The sequence below is a fragment of the Dermacentor variabilis genome, chromosome 2 (assembly GCF_050947875.1).
Source record: "Dermacentor variabilis isolate Ectoservices chromosome 2, ASM5094787v1, whole genome shotgun sequence".
Taxonomy (NCBI): Eukaryota; Metazoa; Arthropoda; class Arachnida; order Ixodida; family Ixodidae; genus Dermacentor; species Dermacentor variabilis.
Window position 1 is genome coordinate 58,108,633 of NC_134569.1, and position 19,242 is coordinate 58,127,874.

The 19,242-nt window shown below is 43.5% G+C and overlaps 1 protein-coding gene across 1 annotated transcript in view; it reads left to right on the top strand.

Moving 5' to 3' along the window:
• The window catches only part of LOC142571931 (junction-mediating and -regulatory protein-like), a 39,185-nt gene that overhangs the window by 9,758 nt on the left and 10,185 nt on the right, over positions 1–19,242 (top strand). Inside the window, exons 5-10 of the mRNA XM_075680659.1 lie at positions 303–475; positions 1,306–1,465; positions 8,115–8,275; positions 9,103–9,189; positions 9,554–9,649; positions 15,463–15,765. Coding sequence (XP_075536774.1) covers positions 303–475; positions 1,306–1,465; positions 8,115–8,275; positions 9,103–9,189; positions 9,554–9,649; positions 15,463–15,765 — 980 coding nt within the window. The remainder of the gene's footprint in view (positions 1–302; positions 476–1,305; positions 1,466–8,114; positions 8,276–9,102; positions 9,190–9,553; positions 9,650–15,462; positions 15,766–19,242) is intronic.

Below are 19,242 nucleotides of genomic sequence, written 5' to 3' on the forward strand. Positions count from 1 at the left end.
CTTTGCCTTATTTGCTTGCCTCTTCTGGGAGTACTTTTCATGGGCACGTGATCTGCTGACTTGTTGTGACAGATTGCTTGGTTTATCATACAAGTCTTCTGTTCCATGCTAATGCTATGGAAAAGTAAAGTAAAACCTCGCTATAATGAAGTTGAGGAAGACGCTGAATTTACTTTGTTATTTTGATTACTTCATAATGGCTGCACTTTGCCTTCTTGGGCAACATTGCCTTCCAAGGGGCTAGAGTTGGGGCAACTCTCTTTCAGCACTCCTGAGGAGCTGTATGTGGCGATCCTTTGCAGGTCAGAGAAACAGGATGCTCGAGGACCAGACAAAGTTTGGTCGGTCGACATTTGAGCTGCATGGTATGCAGCGCCTTCAGAAGCTGGAAGTGTTTGTGTGCCAGGAGCGGCTCAAGCTGCTGGGTGCCATCAAGAGCACCCGAGAGCTACAGCATGGGAAGATCACCCAAATGGTGAGCTGCAGAGGAAAAAAACTGTTTTGTAGACAGGCCAGAAAGAGTCATGTTATGTGCCCTAAGTTCAACATGGGAGCACCTTTTAAGCTGTCACAGTATCCGGGATAACAAGGTGTAATGTTTTCAAAGCAACTGAAACCTATCATATATAGTAGGTGCCAACATTGACGAAGGAAAAGAAGCAAAAACAGAAAGGCAAAGTTCTTTATGTAGATGAAAGCAACTCTCTGGCATTAGCAATCTCCTGAGGAAGCCGTCAATATGAAAATAATTAGTGAGTAATTAACTAGCTCCTTAATTAACAAATGTAAGGGCTTGTAAAACATCACTTACCACTTTTTGTTATGTGTTACCTTTCGTGTAGCCCTCTTCTGTGCATTTAAAGGAAAGCCACTGTGGCATGCAAGTGGCAGGTCACAACAATGTTTTTAACATTTTGCATGCTTTCTTTTAAGCACGGCAAAGAAAGCTGCGTGAATGGTACTGCATTGCAAGCAACTGAAAGGGATGTTTTGAAATGTACTCTACAAACCTTGTTTATTGACACTGTGGTCGTACAGTCAGTAATTAAAATATTTAGATTATGTAATTGGTGCTGATTACTCAAGAATAACAAAGTATTGGGAGCTTCTTCAGAAGGTTGCTAATAACATACAGTTGCATGGAAGGCATTGCTTTGTTCTTCAAGCTTGTGCCGTATTATCTGCGACATTGAATGGTGAACAGCATGCGATAGCTCGATGGTGGCATTCAAGAAGCACAGTACAGTGGAAGCGCAGTGCTCCTTCACTCCGAGCATGACATGTTGTTCTGTCCTTGTGCTGCAGCTGGAGCAGCAGGCTCTACGAGGTCAGTGCACATTGTTGGAGATGGAGGAAGAAGTGTACAGCTCCCAGTTGGGCATATATGACGTGAGCTTAGAGATGCTCAAGGAGGAGGAGGACATGTTGCGAAGGCAGAAGGACATCCTCGACCGTGCTTGGCAAGGTGAGGCACCACCTCTCATAAGGGTGCTGCAACTTTTATTTCCAACAGGCTGCATTATTATTAATAAGATGCAGTTAAACCTTGATATAATGAAATCTGTAAAATTGTCATCTCACTTCACTATTTGGAAATTTCTTTATATTGAAATTCTATCTTTTATGCTGTCGCCGATAGATTTTTCTTTCTGGGAGGGGCTGTAAAAATGTCCAAATTTTCGGGCAATCGGAAAAAATAATTTCAGTGACAAAAAAATTGCAGTTCTGCCCAAAAGGCAAATCTGTAATAGAGATAGCAAAGTAATACACATATACACAAAGTAAGGCTTGTAGTTTTATTGGCCGTATCAATTGCTGTAAACTTTAGCAAGCACGGTGTCCTGTACATACAGGCAAACATGAAGAGATCTCACTTGGTGACCGGGGACACACGCCATCACAGCACTCGCATGTTGAAGAGTGCCGGACTCGGGGAGTCAATGCTTCATGCTGCCTCTCACTTCAATGCATCTCTGAAACTTGAGATTATGTAACCTCCAGTACTAGGTGCATGTGAAGACAAACAGGATGCCATGGTACATAGGAAGGCAACCAGGAAGACAAACAGAAAGCGCATGTATGTGGTCGTGCAGCGAAGACAATGCATGTGCATGGTCTGTGTATCTGCAGCCATGGCCGTGCACACTTGATCATGTTACCGCTTGCTGCACCCCCGCCCCCTCCATTCGTGTGCGCAGGATGAGGATGTGCATCTAGCCTCCATCCTTCTAGGTTCACCTCTGTACACTTCCCCTCGTACTCACAGCACAGGTTGTGCGAGCGCGATATGATCTTACCGCCCACTCGTGTTTATAACACTCTGCTCCACCTCGCTAGCCGTTCGTTGTCGTGTGGCGTGCAGTTTGAGAGGTGCGTTCGCAAGCAAGTGCATGTAATTCAGCTATTTTCCCATCAGCACTTGTGGCAGTTTCCATTTATTGCCTCGGCATCCCGTCGCGGTGGCATTGAAGTTTTGTTATATAGGAATTGCATATAAACACACTTCGTTATATTAGGATTCAGAATTCACGTTCTATGGACAAGAAGTTATCACAAGTTGAGTACAGTCAATTTCCATTAATTCAATCCTGACGGGGCTGGCGAAACTGTTCTAATTATTCGGCGGGTCAGAATAAACAAAACGCGGAAAAAACGCTGAAACACGCTGTTGATTCACCTGGCATTATTTGCCTCTAAAGGTAGCTTCGCCACAATGCGTGTTATGCGATGAAGCATACCAAGCAGGGAGATGTGCCACTGTGACTACGGGACATAGCACTCGTTCCTTAATTTACACATGCACATGCACCATCTCCAATCACAGTATGACCACAGAGATGCCTAATAAGTTACCCGACTTGACTTCAGAGTTTTAGATAGACCTCCACTCATTTGTTGGCTTTAAACGTCCCCTCGACTTTCGGAGTTTTTCATCATACTGCCTTCTTTTTTGCTAGGTTTTCCGAAGCACAGATAACTTTTTCCGCATCTCAGTGCATGGAACACGCGCACAGGTATAGTTAAGTGGGCCCTGAACCACTTTTTATAGAGGTCGACAAATGCATATTACACTATTTCAGGAATAGTTTGCTGCAAAAAGTTTTTCAGTGTGTTCTGCAGAAGCAGAGTTATTGGCAATCAAACATAGCGTTCGCAGTGCTTCCACTCCTTCATGGATGATTTGCACCGCGAAGGCTACAGTGGAGCAAGGTGTGTCGAAATGCTTCGCCTACTGAATGTCACTGTGGTGCACAGTTAAAATTTTATTTTAGATGTTCACATATAGATGCCACTATTTAAGATTTTGGTGCCTACAATGCGCCAAACACGGTTGTCTCCAACGAGGCGCAGTGCACTCAGCCATTGAACTCCTCGCGGCTTCTCACTGTGACCGTGGTTTCTATGCTACGTAGGAGACTGCAGCTACATGCAACTGTGTCGTTTATTTTGTGCACAAAGTAAACCTAGTAAACTAAGTGTGTGCTCACACTCGTATGTTCCTGGCTGGCTGTGCTATGTGATGCGGATCGGATTTTTCCTGCACCAGCTTGACTGAAGGATAGTAGCCACATCCGACTTGTGCATTTTGAAGCGTTATGAACAGCTCATTGCAACGCAAAGTCTTCCAAGGCGTCTAACCAGGAGCAGCGAGGAGTGAGCGTGTGCTGGCAAGTGTGTGTTTGGTGTGACCTTAAGGTTAGTTGAGCGTTAAAAAATTGTTAAAATTAGCAAAACTCAACGGCTATGACAATAAGCAAGGTGGCCAAAGTTTGATTCCTATGAGGGTGGCCGCGGATGAGCCTGAGCACATGATAGTCGGCTTCTTCCGAAAGTACTTCATTATTATAAGACATTCGAAAGCAGATTTTGTAGTTGAAGTTGAAGTTGAAATTTATTTGCATCATCACAATGTGGGCATGCTCGGGCAAAAGTGAAAATCGATTCACTTGAGAAGTGCCCGAGCCCCTATATACAAGGCACCAACTTTAGTTTACTTCAGCTTGTTTATTAAACTGCGTCACTAAATATACACAGCAACACTAGGAGGAAGTGCACTGATCCAAACACCTGTTTTGATTGATGTCAGCTATTGGCCAATGGCAGCCGCATACGGAAATCTGCTATATTAAGAAATAAAGCGTCCGGATATGAGTGAGGAGCAGGCTTCTGTTGAAAAGAGAGCGTTTGATAGAAAGGTGACTTTGCACTCTCCTTGTGAGATCCATGTGCCACACACGACTGCAAAATTTGGCTGAGATGTTCACAGCAGTGTGTACTGTCTGCAGGCTGTTTTTTGTCACCAAGCCATACGAGTGTTAAGGGCCCCTTTAATTAATGTGTACTAGGCTGCATTCGCGGTCTCGTATACAAGACACGCATGGCGGGCATAACGAGGGCTCAAATTGCCACAGCAACATCAGAAACAGCTCTGAATAGCTGTCAGCATGCTTATTAGGGGTCTAGGTGCTTTTACTGTGACTGGAGATGGCGCGTGCTTGTCTGTATAATTAAGAAACATGTACTATGTCCCGTGACAGTGGCCCTGTTCCATTTTGGGTACGCCTCACCGCATCATATGACTGCATTGCGGCGAAGCTGGCCAGTAGAGTTCGAATTATTCAGTGAGAGCCAATTTTGAGATTGAAAAAACGGAAGGTTGGGCCCATAGAAATATATGGGCGCTGGCTGGGGCCTTTGGTCGGTATTGACTAAACCAGAAAATTGAGTTAAATGCAGTCGCATTAATGGAAGTCTGCTGCAATTTGTTATACCAAGAATTTCATTATATTGAAGCTCATTATATTGAAGTTCATTATATCAAGGTTTAGCTATATCGCAAGGAGTTATTTGTTTTGATATTTTGCACTTCCTTTTCTGGCCAAAAAATTAGCCAAAATCGTCCATTGTCATCTTTTTCAATTGCTTTAGTGCCAAGGCTTCTGCTGTTCTTGTGATTGGTTATCATTGCAAAAAGCATTGTGACATTTGCTGTGCACTCTGCCTTGAAGGCTAGCTACAGCGATATTTTGCACTGCATAAGAAGCCCAGTTTCACGTAGTGTAGATTTGCAGCAGCCTTTGTGCTGCTCCACTTTGTCCTGTTTTCAGCTATACCAACATGGCGCCACTGCATAAACAGAAAACTGCACTATCTGTGTTGCGATGGCACATCCTTAAGCCCAATTCTTTTTCCTTATTTCAATAATGCATAAAAAAAGTTAAAAATTTCTCTTCTACTGCTCATTTCTTCATAATATTTTGCTACAAGATAAATTAACCCTTTATTGGACCTTGATGATCTCAGCTCGTCATGAGTAATTGTTACTTTTTGGCATCTGTTGAGATCACCTTGTCATTGGTATCTCTCCATTTTTGAATGGCTTTTGATGAATAGAGGCCGTAAAGGGGTGCTTTTCCATTTACAACATAAGCGGCAGTAGCGATTTTGAATTTCATGCCTTTTATTGGATAAACTTTTTCACACTAGATGGCAGTAGGCATTCCTTGTGTGCTCAGGTCACCCTGTTTGCATGAGATTTTCCTATGCTTTCAAATAAACATGATATCACTGGTGCGGCATTTTAGTGTGGTAGATTGCTATCCATTGGATTACGATAGCAAGAGTAACGAGGATGTCGCCTTCATGTTTCTCCAAGCGGAGAAGACAGTGACGACCCTGTAGATGACAGCAAGTCTGAAGATGAAAAAGTATGGATGAGATGGCTGCTGGATCCCATGAATTCTTTGCCGTACAATGTCTCTAGAGTTATTTTTTTTAAACAGGTTATAGAAGTATTTCATGTCATAAGAAAGATGACCCATTTGGTATCGTTAATTAAAAAAGAAGGACCTTACGGAATTAATGTCCAAGTATTGCAGAAAAAAAAAAGAATCAAAATATAGAAAATTTTGACTAGATCGACAATTGCAATGCTGCATCCCCTCTAAAGAAGGCTGCTAATACCCGTTGTGGTTGCTTAGTGGCTATGGTGTTGGGCTGCTAAGCACAAGGTCATGGGACTGAATCCTGGCCTTGGTGGCTGCATTTCGATGGGGAGAAATGTGAAGACACTTATGTACTTAGATTCAGGTGCATGTTAAAGAACCCCAGGTGGTCCAAATTTTCGGAGTACCCCACTACGGCGTGTCTCATAATCAGATGTGGTTTTGACATGTAAAACCTCATGATTAAATTAATTAAAAAGGCTGCTAATAAGAAAATTTGACAGTTACCGGCCCTACAGCTTTGCCAAGGTTGTTTTAATAGTAAATACTACTAATTTATAACCAATTTAGTAAAAGTGAAATTTCATTGCAGTTGACCTTTGAATGTAAAGGAACTAAGTGTGAATGGAATTATTTGTGCAATGGTACTTGCAGATTGTAAAATGTAAGGTTTGTCGGTGGTTGGTTTAGGGCTCCCAAGTAGCAGGTGGTTGGTAAGGAGCTGGTAGCTGTTGCTTTGATGGTTATCACCTCACTGAAAGGAGAGAGGGCACAACGTCCTGATTGCTAAGTTATGCATGCTTTCATTGCACCTGAAATGACTGTAAAGATATTGAATTTGCCATGAAAATATTTTCTTGAGGTGGGTATCACCCATTGTTAGTGTTAAGCACACGTTGCCCAGCTTAGTACAGCAGTGGCTGTTCCAAAACGTGCTTGTTTAGCCAGCTGTGGATGTCACCATGCGGGTGGCTAAAAACTGAACTCGGCATTTGCAATAGACGCGTAGAAGAAAGGTTATATATGGTGCAAGTCATATGCAAATCATATGCAAGTCTTATGTGGTTCCTTAGTTTTATTTCTTTTTCTATAATCAGTGCAGTTAAACCTCAATATAGTGAATGTCAGTGTAACAATATGCTCGATATAAGGAAGTATTCAATTGTTTATAACTTCCTAACCATAGAACACTATGTATCTTGAACCTCAATATAACGAAGTGGGTTTAGACATAATTTAAACATAACAAAATTTCACATGCTGCCAGGAAGTAATACCGAAGCAATAAATGGGAACTCCCACGAATGCAGATGGTCAAATTGTTGAATTATAAGTGGCTGCTTGCAAATGCACCTCTCAAATCGCACGCTGTGCAACAGAGAATGGCCGCTGAAGCGATGCAGTGTAGCAGAATAGCCCTCTTGCTGTCATGCTCCGTATAAAGTGGTATGGTGTCTTGATGCACGCTGTCTTCCCGCACAAGCAAGGGAAAGGAAAGGTGAGGCGAGCACATGGTAATATAATCAAGTGCGTGCATGGGAGTGGGGCGCATGGTCATGGCTGCTCATAGTCGTCAGCGCAGCTGATGCTTCTAGCCAGAGCTCTATATCTTTGAGATAATCTGTGGTGTGTGCAAAGATTGGGCAAACCTCGATGGCCGTGGCTTCATGCACTCTGTCTTCCCTCGCGTTTAGTGTTAGAGGTCACATAATGTTGTTTTGGAGAGAGGCAGACTAACCATTTGCTCCCTGCTGCTGCTGCTTTTCATGATAGCTTCGTCCCACTGTGGGTGACACTATCAGCTGTGGGGGCAGAGTGGACCTAAAAGCGGGGCTGGCTTCACTTCATACCACCAATGTGAAGATATTGTCACCTCAGCATGAAACCATATCTTTGGTTGCCGACGCTCAAACTCAACGCAATTAAATTTTTGTTATTGAATTTTTTTTGATTGTCCGATAATTAGGAAAATTTTGTGGCCTACTTCATATAAGAAAAATCTGTCAGCAATTATATTTTCTTGCATAAATGGTTGAATTTATATATAACGAAATTTCAATGTAATGAATTAAACTGCCAATTTTACCGATTTTGTTATATTGAGGTTGAACTGTAGATATGTTAATTCAATGTTTTTCCTGGTATTATGAACTTTGAATCACAGTAGTTCTCCTGCATATGTATCATTAGATAGTAGTCTGCCAAGTGATTTCTTTTTAAAGGGGTGTCAACTCAACTGTACAAAGTTACTATTCTGTCTAATTTTCAGAATTGACGTCGACTTGCACAGACCTAGAGATAAAAGCTGTTATTGTATCTGTTTGTCTAATTGTACCGTCTCATTTTATATCTTTGACAATACTTTCTTTTTGGGCTTACATTGTGCAGAGGAGCTGGATGAGGGCATCTTTTATGATGCGGTGGAGGAGCGAGACCAGTTTGAAGACGAGCTCGAGATAGAAGGCAGCGGCCCCATGTCAAGGCGAGACCGACTCAAGCTTCGACTCAACAGACTCTACAGGAAGCGAGCCATCCTCAGAAACAAGCGGGTGGGTGGGCTTGTGTGTGCCTCAAGAGCCAAAGAAACTATCACTTATAATGTAATGAAAAGCTATGAAGGCATTGCATGTTTCTTCATGGTGGGGTGAGGCTAACAATTTTTTGACCATATGTTTCAACACGGTTCAGTATTCAAGGTACATCAAACGAAATTTTTGCTGAGTGATGATAATTCTGAGAAACAGATATTAGAGCAAACATTGACACGGTCATCTCAACAAATATCAACATTCAGTGCATGTCAATATTTAATAGCTCGAAAACGATCTTTCATAGCTCGAAAAGTGGAGCTAGAACTTTCAATGTCTGCAGAGCTCTGAAAGATTAGGACAACTTTTGCAGACTTTAAATTTTTCTTGTCTCTCTCTCCCTCTTTAGATATCTAGACATATCTTTGTGCGGTTTGAGACAAATTTGCAAAAAATGTTATATTTAATAGAAGAAATCCCGCATTAGTAATGAAGGCTATTTTTAAATGGATATCATTGCAGATTTATTTAAATTCATTTTGGTATGTTACAAAAGCCCAGGTAATCAAAATTCATCTGAAGTTGTTTGCTACGGCATGCCTCATGATCAGATTGTGGCTTTGGCACGTAAAACTCCAGAATTCAGTGTAGCTTTATTTTTATGTACAGACATAACTGTTTCTCCAGAAAAATTGTTGTCACCATTAGACACATAAAACAGGAATTTTTCCCTAAGCAGGGCAGAGTGTGCAGGGTGTGTTCTATGCTTTTGGCCTGGTGCTTAACATGAGCTTGAAATCTTGACTTTTTCAATTTTTTCTTTCCATTGTCTTTCCCTTTAAATGTAGAAAGCCTGCATCGCTGAACACCAAAAGAAGGTGAAGAGAAAGGAAGAAAAGAAGAATCGCATTAAACAGCATCACGCTGTCCAAATGGTAAGTTTGAAAAACGTTTATTGTTCATGAACAGTGGTGTTTCAGTAGAGAAGAACATTGATTAGTGTGCTCATAGTGTCTCTTGCTATCTGCATGTACATTACGCATGCCACTTCGACTAAAGCGTTAATTAAAACAAATTTATTTTGTTGTTGTGAAGGTTCACTGTGCATGCATTATTATGACGAAGCTTCATTTATTTTCAGCTATATGTTTTCTCGAAACGGTCTACATCTGTTTGTTACGCAGTTATTATATAATTGTTTGTGTGTGTGTTCAATTAAAATGTGTTGAAATCGTAGTTTAGCTATGTAAGGAGTCTTCTGCTGCTTGTCGAGGACTGACATGTTGAAGTATTCTGCAGAAACGAGAAGAAATACACAAGGAATTGGACATGAATCGTGAACGCATTGACAGTGAGCGGAAGAAGACGCTGGAAAGGCTCAGGGAATACAAAAAGGTATGCATGTGATATGAGGTACATGTATATATGTTCAGAGCTGCAGGTAAAGGTAGAATATTTGATTTGAGAATTTGATGCTTTCTTTTTTGATGATTTCTTGTATAGTGTATAATATGCAGGCATAACACGATTACTAAAGCTTCATAGAATGACCATCAAAATTTATTAAGGGAAGAATGCAAAAATGCTCATATACTTTAAAAGACACAAACGAGAAAGATTAAGTGAAACTAAATTTGAAATTTAAACTTCTGGGATATCGAAATTGTCTGTCTTATTCCATGCGGAGAGTTGGTAAGCAGGTAAAGACGTAACAATAAAAGACAGGTTGGTGATGCCACTTTGGCAGTTCCTATACTACAGTCAAACCCACTTAAAACGATACCAGTTTTAACAATATAACAATGAAAAGCTGCTGCACCATCAACTTTTGCATGTTTTCTGTGGGGAAATAACCCGCTTACTACAATGACCTCATGCTGCATTATTGGTTATAACGATGAAGTCTGGCTGCTGGATGTCCGTGCCGTAAGGTAATGGAATGTGAAATCCTTGAAAAGAAAAAGGGAAATGTGAGCCACTGCACGATCGCTCGCCACCCCAGCTGCTGGCGTGCGCTTCTCTCCATGAGAGATGCACGCCAGCCTCCCCTGCATCTCTCCCATCGCCCTTCCAACCCTCCGAACACGAATGGGCTGTGCCCATAGCTCTGTGCTGCGCCACCCTTCGAAACACGAATGGACCGCGTCAACTGCGCTGACAATGCTGCCGGCGCTGCTCCCAGATTGCTCGCTGGGCCCTCACAGTTGGTTCCTTATTCTATGGCCCTAATTCTGCGCAATTCTGCTGATGGACTAAGTCACTCATGCTTGTCTTTGTCTGTTGCGTCGAAGTCGTTCTTGGCCACATTGTTTCTCAGCCTCGTTGGACTTGCTGCCAAAATGGAAGTTGACTGATCTACCCACTGATAATTGGCAATGCACAATGTTGCCGGTGAAAAGAATGTGCACTGTTATAGATTTGGAAACAAAGTGCTTCTAACTGATGAAGTGATGGTCGTGAACATGCTTGCATCTGATAGCGACAGTGAGGGCCACGACGGCAGCGCAGTCGTAGTAGGACAGGCTGCTTCAACATTGTTCCCTTGGGAGGTCCTGTAGATAATTCAGTCCCTCATGGGCTTGCTTTCGCGAGGGACCTTCCGCTTCACTATGTGGAGCACCTGGATGCTTTGGAGAAGGATGTTGGCAAGCTTCGCGTAAAGCAAGCAAGGCTGACAGACATGCGGTTTTCTCGTGCAAACCAGCGAGAAGTATGTGGCGCGATGCTTGTGGCGGTCATGTCCAAGTGTTTCTTTCAGATTTCTCAAGCTTAGATGCTGCCGTGGCAACCTTCCTGCATTCTTCAAAAGGCGCCTTTTGGGGCCACCAAAGCGATGCCTCGGCGGAGCTCATATGTCACTTGGCACTTGTGACCTCTGTCTGCAGTTTTTATAGCAGTGCCATTCTTGAACACCAACAGCCGCAGCTTGCTAACAACATGCAAACGGAGCGTGCGGGAAGCAGAGTTAAACAGTTCGAGTCAACACAATCGGAAGCCGGATGGAGGAAAGTGGTGGGAAGGAGAACTGGCCTCCCCGCCATTATAGTTTTCTTGGAGCAGCTATGCCATCCCTCATTTCGATTTTTTTTTTCATGCAACCCGGTTTTAGCAGTTATCGGTTATAACAATGGAATTTTCATGGCACTTGGATATTGTTATAAGTGGGTTCGACTGTAGCCGTGAATGCGGTATATGATGACCCGGAAGGAGATTTGCTAGTACTGGAATAAGAAACTTAGTGCCCACTGCGTTTTCACATGAGATGGTCAAGTAGGCATTGCGAGGAAGCTGCTGCAACGGGTGGTTACTGTTTTCGATAGCGCACCTCATGCCTTTTCCTGTTTACATGAATCTAGCAGCTAGAAAATAATATGATTGCAGTTTGGTGATCTATTGAACACTGGTTCAGACATTTGTCCCATCGCAGCACTAAATTTGAGATGCCCCTGGGATAGAATTCGTCCGGCTGACTGTGGAACCACCGTCGGGCTGCTGTTATGGCTTCATTGTTGCACGTGAATCGCTGTACTGCCAGAAACTTTAGTGGACTGAAAATGTGGAAATCACTAGAGGCAAGGTTTGAACTGTACGTGATGGGTGGTCTAGACTCTCCCAGTGAAATGACTGGAGCTTGTCGGTAGTTCTGATTGCCACATGTGGCTTCGCATTGTCATGGAGGATAACTGCATTGTCTACATTGGGTAATCACTCGGCACCTTTTCCTGATGGCAGGCAGCAGACGTGACAGTGTGGAAAATAATTGTCAGCAGCATTTACCTGTAGATTTCGATGGCCGTCATCTCTTGCTCCATAGTAAACAAATCACACTTTGTTGCTCGTACGCTGTGGATGTGTGAAGCGTAACTTCAACCTTCAACCACCGACAGAATCGCCATGCTGTGGAGCTACTGGCAGGTAATGCCGAGCCGGTCCAAGAAAGGTCCACTGCTGGAAATGGATACTCTCACTTCGCATTTACAGCTGTAATTTGGCTAACAAATAAAATAGGGTTCGGAGTCTTTCTGATTCGCCCTTGTATTAAAGGGGAACGTTGGCCGTAATTTGCTCAGCTAGTGTTCAAATGTTTTCTGCCAAATAATAGAAGGTACAGTTAAAAAAAAATACTTAGTTACTAGGAACTAATTGACGATTGCCATTGCTTAGATACTGCTGCATGCATGTTAAGCCCAAGTGATCTAAATTAATCTGCAGCCCCCCCATTACATTGCCTCTCTCATGGCACGTGTGTCACTTGTGGGTGTTAAACCTTTCTGCTCTAATGAATCCTAATGTTTTATAGGGAATGTCCGACATCAAGACAATCGTACACCAGCACTAAGAAATGCGAGTGTCAGCAATACTAATTACATAATTTGTCGACTAAAAAACCACTTTCCCTAAAATTTCACAAATGTCCACAACCCATCACGCTGAGGTTAGGCCTCTGTGCTCTATGTTGGAGCCTGTGGCCTAATGCACATGACTTGCAGTGGGTATCGCAAAAGTGCTCTTCAAGTAATCTGTGAGCATATTTCACTCCATTATGATTATGAACTAAATCTGAAGAACTACAGCTGATTACAACACACTAAGTTCTTGGCAGTTCAAGAGAGAAACCTCCTATTAATTGCTAAAAACTGCAGTGGGAAAAATTTTCTTATTTTTCACTGACTTTGGCGTTACTTTTGTCATTTCACTTCATTAAAAAAATCTGCACCAGAAAGGTTTGAGAACCATCAATCAAGTCTGTCTGTTGGTTCCCTTAACCACACGTAGATTCAGTTAGAAATAATGGGCTGTTCCTGCAATGTCTCTTCTGCGAGCGTGATTTCCTGCTGCAGGAAGCATCATTGTTGCCCATGCAGAGCAGTGTCTAAATTATGCAAAAGGTGTGCTCAATATTTTTGCACAATTTTCAGTGGCCTAATGATGTCAAATTTTTTTCCCTATTGTCCGGAAACTAATCAATCTTATTTATGTGTAGCTTTCTTCTTTTCATGAAACGTAATGTCTTGTGTTGGGAGTTATATTGACTCCTTTTATATTGACTCCCTTTTCTGTTGGATGCTAACATAAATTTTCAGTTGTACAGTATTGTACTGCAAGTTGTACTTTCTATGTGCATCTATTTAGGCTAAATTTATCCCTTTTGTTATAAGCACGACTATAACTAAATATATACAGTTGACTTCCACTAATTTGACTCAGACAGGACTGACAAAATTGTTCGAATTATTCGGCAGGTCAAATGAACCAAGATGCAAAAAAAAAAAAGAACACCAAAACACACTGCTGATTCTCTTGGCAGTATTTTCTCGACTCTAACGCGCCCCTGAATCAAGCATGGACCTGCTTTCTACTTGTCTAAAGTAGAAAATTAACATAAATATGACATTAAAGGGGCCCTTAACACTTTTCTAATCATGGAATGGCCTTACTATCAAAGGATCCTTCAACCATAATTGGAGTCGTTGCACCAGTACCCGGCTTTCTCTTTTCGTCTCCGCTAGGGCTCTGGGAGCTACTCAGCAGGGAAGCCAAGATGGCAAAGACCTGGTCAATAACTCAGTGTCACGGTGGCAAAAGGGTTCGTTAGGGCCACTGTAGTCTACACTACGCAGCATGCCACTGCCATCTCTGAGGCCATGGGCAGCTGACGCAGTTACACACAAAATTATTTTTCTGTCTTTTGTCGAATGCAGACGTACATTTTTAATTTAAAGTTAGCAGTTATGTATTACTGAGAATGCGATCATGAAATCAGCCAATAGCGTTGGTAGACCAGCTTCTTTTGGTGATGACATAATGGCATTGCGGAAGCAAGAGCAAGCGTTTTTTTGTTGCTGTTTTTGACCTGAGATTAATTCCCTGCTGCCTGCCGCGCGGTAATACTTGCCTCACATGTTCACAGTGGTCTCTACTACAGATTGGCAACATTTTCTTACTATGTTCAAAGAGTGCTTCAAGGCACTTTTAAAGCTCCTAAACAAAGTATAAATCAACATGCATCCAATTTTCTAGCAGAAATGAGCAAGAGTTTTATTTCTGTTGTGCAGTGGTCGGCTGTTTTCTAAAGTCAGATTCGCTGCACGACTTCTAAAGTAGTCTTTGTTGTTATACAGGCGTGTTATGGCAGTGAAGCATACAGCAATCACAAATGTAGTTTAGGTTTTGTAATCGATTACACCGTGCATTGAATTTTCGGCCTAATTTGGTTGTAAAGAAAGAGGTGTTATTAGGGTCAAGTGCATGCATGCTCATGGGTTAAGTACTAATTGTTAAGCGAAGGCCAAGTTTAGGACCAAAATAATGGAAGTTTGGGCTTACAGAAATGCGTGGGCGCTGGCCGGGACCTTCAGTTGAGATTGAATCAGCTGGAAAGTTGAATTAACAGAAGCATACTATATTGGTGCACTTTCGATTGTTTATTTATATGCCATCCAGTCACAAGTTTTACTTTGCAGTTTTAAATGCATTACTATCTGAAGGGTATCAGATAGCTTTGCGTATCCTCTTCAAAATAGTGTCCTTTTTTTAACAAATTTCTTCTGTGTGATTAATAAAGGATACCTATATTAAAAATATACACCCTTCTACTGTCACATTGTTTTTCTACAGCATAGCAAAAAATAACATAGTGTTCTGTAGGTGTAACTAGGAAGCGAGCAGATTATAACACCTGTTTGTCACTGATATGCCGCCAGCCCTAGCTAGCTGCTGTCCTGTACTTGAAGCATTGCCTTTTAGTTCTGCAGTGCTGTAATAGTTGCTGTTTCTACAGTTACTGTTGAAGTATCTATGATGTTCATTACCTATGACTGCCATCATGCTTTTACCAATGCAGGAGTCTAAGAAGTGGCAATAGCAGCAGTGATAGTGTGATGAAGAAATTATTTTTGGTTATTGTTAGAGCAACTGTTTTAATGCATTAGCATTAGGAATGTCAAAGAGGGAAAAAGTATATGTGCATGAAGTGTGGGATGTCAGTCACATAGTAGAGGTAGAGAGGGGAGGGGAGAGCTTAGAAGAGCATGTAGTATGTATGTATGAGCATGTATGTGGTTAACGCGACTTAAAGGGCAGATACGGGACCTCAAATAGGTGCGACATAGTGCCCTAATGCATTTCTGTCGCATTTACTGCTAAATTGCCACTGAAATATTTGACATTAATTGAACGTAAGTGCACACGCTCTTCCACTATTACAGAAATATCATAATGGCAAAAGAAGTGGCGATGGCACGATGTTGGAGCCCGTTGAGGATGAACTATCAAGGACACCATCTCCGAGAAGCCCAAAGCCCAGTTTAAGGCTTCAGAATGGCACTGCAGCAGTCAGAGCAAAAGCAGTAGGAATCTCTCCAGAGAGTACCAAGGAGAAAGAGGACTTGTCATTGCCTGTCCCGCCTCCACCACCTTTGCCTCCTGCTGTACACCACCTGCCACCACCGCCTCCTCCACCGCCTCCTCCTCCGCCGCCTCCACCACCACCATTGATGCCAGCCTTGATGGTAAGTCGGTCTTCCATGGTGTGTGTGTGGAGAAGTCAGTGTGAGAAAAGTGACTGCAGTGTTAGCCAGTAATTGGCAACTTGCATTCACTTTTTTGCATCTGCACTAATGTAAAGCTGCAGCCTTGACATAGGTTCAAATGATGTGGGAGACAGGTAGTCAGAGATTTGTGAGAGAGACCTTTGTCCTGCTGTGAACTTAATGGGTGGTGCTGCTGCAGCTGATGATGATTCGGTGATTCTCTTGGCTGCAGCCGCAGTTCTGGCTTAGCATCTGTGGAGTTATACTGCATAGCGTAAAGTTGTGGGTTAAATTGTTGGTTGCGACGACTGCAATGCAATGGAGCAGAGGCAGAAATGACTGTGTGCTACATTCCAAACAACAGTAGGCTGTCAAAGGAGCATAGCCTGTGCAGCAAAAATTGAGGAAATATATAATAGAAGTGGGAAAGTTGCACAAAAGTACTTATCAGCAGATAAGGCTTAATATGGTCCCAATTACTTGGCAAGTGCAACAAGGGCTTCCAACTTTCCAGTTCTAAGTGAAGAATATCAAAACGTCATCTGCCTCAAAAATTAGCAAATCTTTGTTAACCTGAAGGCTCTAGTTTCTACCGATATTGTCCTATTGTATACCTACCATACTTATTTACTTTAGTTACTGGTGTAAGGCATGTGCTTTTTATTTTTTTTTTAATTGTTTACAGGGTGCAGGCCTTACAAGAGGCAGACTTATGGCTAGTCACTAGGTTTTAACTATGCTCAGAGTGCTGTGCACAATAATGCAACCACTAGTGACCAACTATGAGCACTTTCATCCAGTTGTCTATGTCAGTTTCGCTGCGCTGTTGTGCCAAACGATTCTTCTGGACAAGGGTGTTTCACTGCCACACCGGCAGCTTTGAAATGCTGTTATGACCTTGCCCCTGCAGACAATTACATTCCGACCACCAATGCCCAGCACCATACCCCCTCCCCCCCTTTCAGCAACCGAAAATGGCATGGGTGTGGATACAGTAGCACACCATGCACCCGTCTCCGTGTTTTGACACCGATCATGTTGGAGAACGGGATTTCAAAGAACTGCCAAATTCCTGGAAGGGTTGCCAAAGATGTCGCCGGTTCTCAGCACTTGACATTTATGCGCTGTCAACTGGACCTTGACCTTTGAGAGGGGAAAAGGTACCCTCTCAGTTCAAGTGCATATTTGTGTCTTATAATGACCCTACCAAGGTTCCCGGATTGGTGCGATCCTGGCCACCGCATGGAGGAAGGGAAAAAGGGGATGGACCAACTGGGCTAATTAAGCTGGCACACAGAGGAGCTCCAGAGTCTGTTCACTGAGTTCCTTCAAACATGTAAATATGTGTATAAAGTTTTTCTTCTGTCCCTGAGCTTGTCCTGATGACTGGCCTGGGACAACACCAACTCGACATCACATCGGCCATGAAACCCCAGTCCCAACACCGCTTGTTTGTGAGCTTACCTTGTAGGTGCCCTTTGAAAGCTAGTCATCCGTACTGTTTGAGATTCCTGTCACATTGCAATCTTGACAACTGTCACGTATGAAACCGTATACCATGCATTCAATTTCTGTGGGCACACCTTTTGCAGCGATACTCTCTTCATGTGCATAGTGGCAGTCTCACAATTGTCGGCAGTCATCCACTCACAAGAACGGTGCCAAAATACTGCTGCACATTTGGATGTTCTGTGCATGCAGTGGCGTAGCTAGGTTGTCTGGCACCCGGGGCCCATAGGTCTTCTGCCTACCCCCCCCCCCCCCAGCTGTAGTCGAGGAAGGCGAGGATATCAACAAGTTCCGGGTGTCTTCAGACGTATATGACACCCCCCACTTCTCCACTGGCCCCTTGCTCCCGGGGCCCATGGCCCCCGGCCCCCCCTGTTGCTACGCCACTGTGTGCATGCAATCACCTCGAGCTTGAATGCCACAGCACAGTCAACGGCTGATTTTTTTAGACCCCCTAGGGGCTGCAAAAACCTGCAATGAAAATTGGGCCGTCGAAAAAATAAAGAACTGAATGCATGCCTTTAACTGCCCTTAAGGGCTCAAATCGCCACAGCTACATCAAGAATAGCTTTAAAGGCCTTCCAGTACAGCGTGTACAGTTGTCAGTCATCTCAGTGCTTTACTGGGACAGGAGATGGCGAGTGTGTGCGTGCGTAATTAAACAACATATTTTATTTCCCGGGACAGTGGCCCCTTTGCACTCTTGGTATGCTTGACCGCAGCGCATTGCGTATGCTTGACCGCGTAACACAGCTGTATTGCGGCTAAGTTGATTTTTGGGAACCAGCATTATGCAATTTTGGCGGGCGTCTTGGTGCTCATACCGGGACAGGAGACGGCGGGTGCACACTATGTCCTGTGACAGTAGCGCCTTCGCACTTGTGGTATGCTTGACTACGTCGCACCAATGTATTACGGGGCAGATGACTTACAGGAACCAGCATTATGCAATGCTTCAGACCCTTGCTGTGGTTTCCGCACTTCAGCGCTATCGTCGAGGGTGACGAAAGTGGAGTTGGCGCCACTGCCGACAGCGGTGGATCCTCTAAATGGAAAACACAACACCTGAACATGAAACCCCAGTCCCAACACCGCTTGTTTGTGAGCTTACCTTGTAGGTGTCCTTTGAAAGCTAGTCATCCGTACTGTTTGAGATTCCTGTCACATTGCAATCTTGACAACTGTCACGTATGAAACTGTATACCATGCATTCAATTTCTGTGGGCACACCTTTTGCAGCGATACTCTCTTCATGTGCATAGTGGCAGTCTCACAATTGTCAGCAGCCATCCACTCACAAGAACGGTGCCAAAATACTGCCGCACATTTGGATGTTCTGTGCATGCAGTGGCGTAGCTAGGTCGTCTGGCACCCGGGGCCCATAGGCCTTCTGCTGCTTACCCCCCCCCCCCCTAGCTGTATTCGAGGAAGGCAAGGACATCAACAAGTTCCGGGTGTCTTCAGACGTATATGACACCCCTCACTTCTCCACTGGCCCCTTGCTCCCGGGGCCCACGGCCCCCGGCACCCCAGTTGCTACGCCACTGTGTGCATGCAATCACCTCGAGCTTGAATGCCGCAGCACAGTCAACGACTGATTTTTTTAGACCCCCTAGGGGCTGCAAAAACCTGCAATGAAAATTGGGCCGTCGAAAAAATAAAAAAACTGAATGCATGCCTTTAACTGCCCTTAAGGGCTCAAATCGCCACAGCTACATCAGAATAGCTTTAAAGGCCTTCCAGTACAGCGTGTACAGTTGTCAGTCATCTCAGTGCTTTACTGGGACAGGAGATGGCGAGTTTGTGCGTGCGTAATTAAACAACATATGTTATTTCCCATGACAGTGGCCCCTTTGCACTCTTGGTATGCTTGACCGCAGCGCATTGCGCATGCTTGACTGCATAACACAGCTGTATTGTGGCTAAGTTGATTTTTGGGAACCAGCA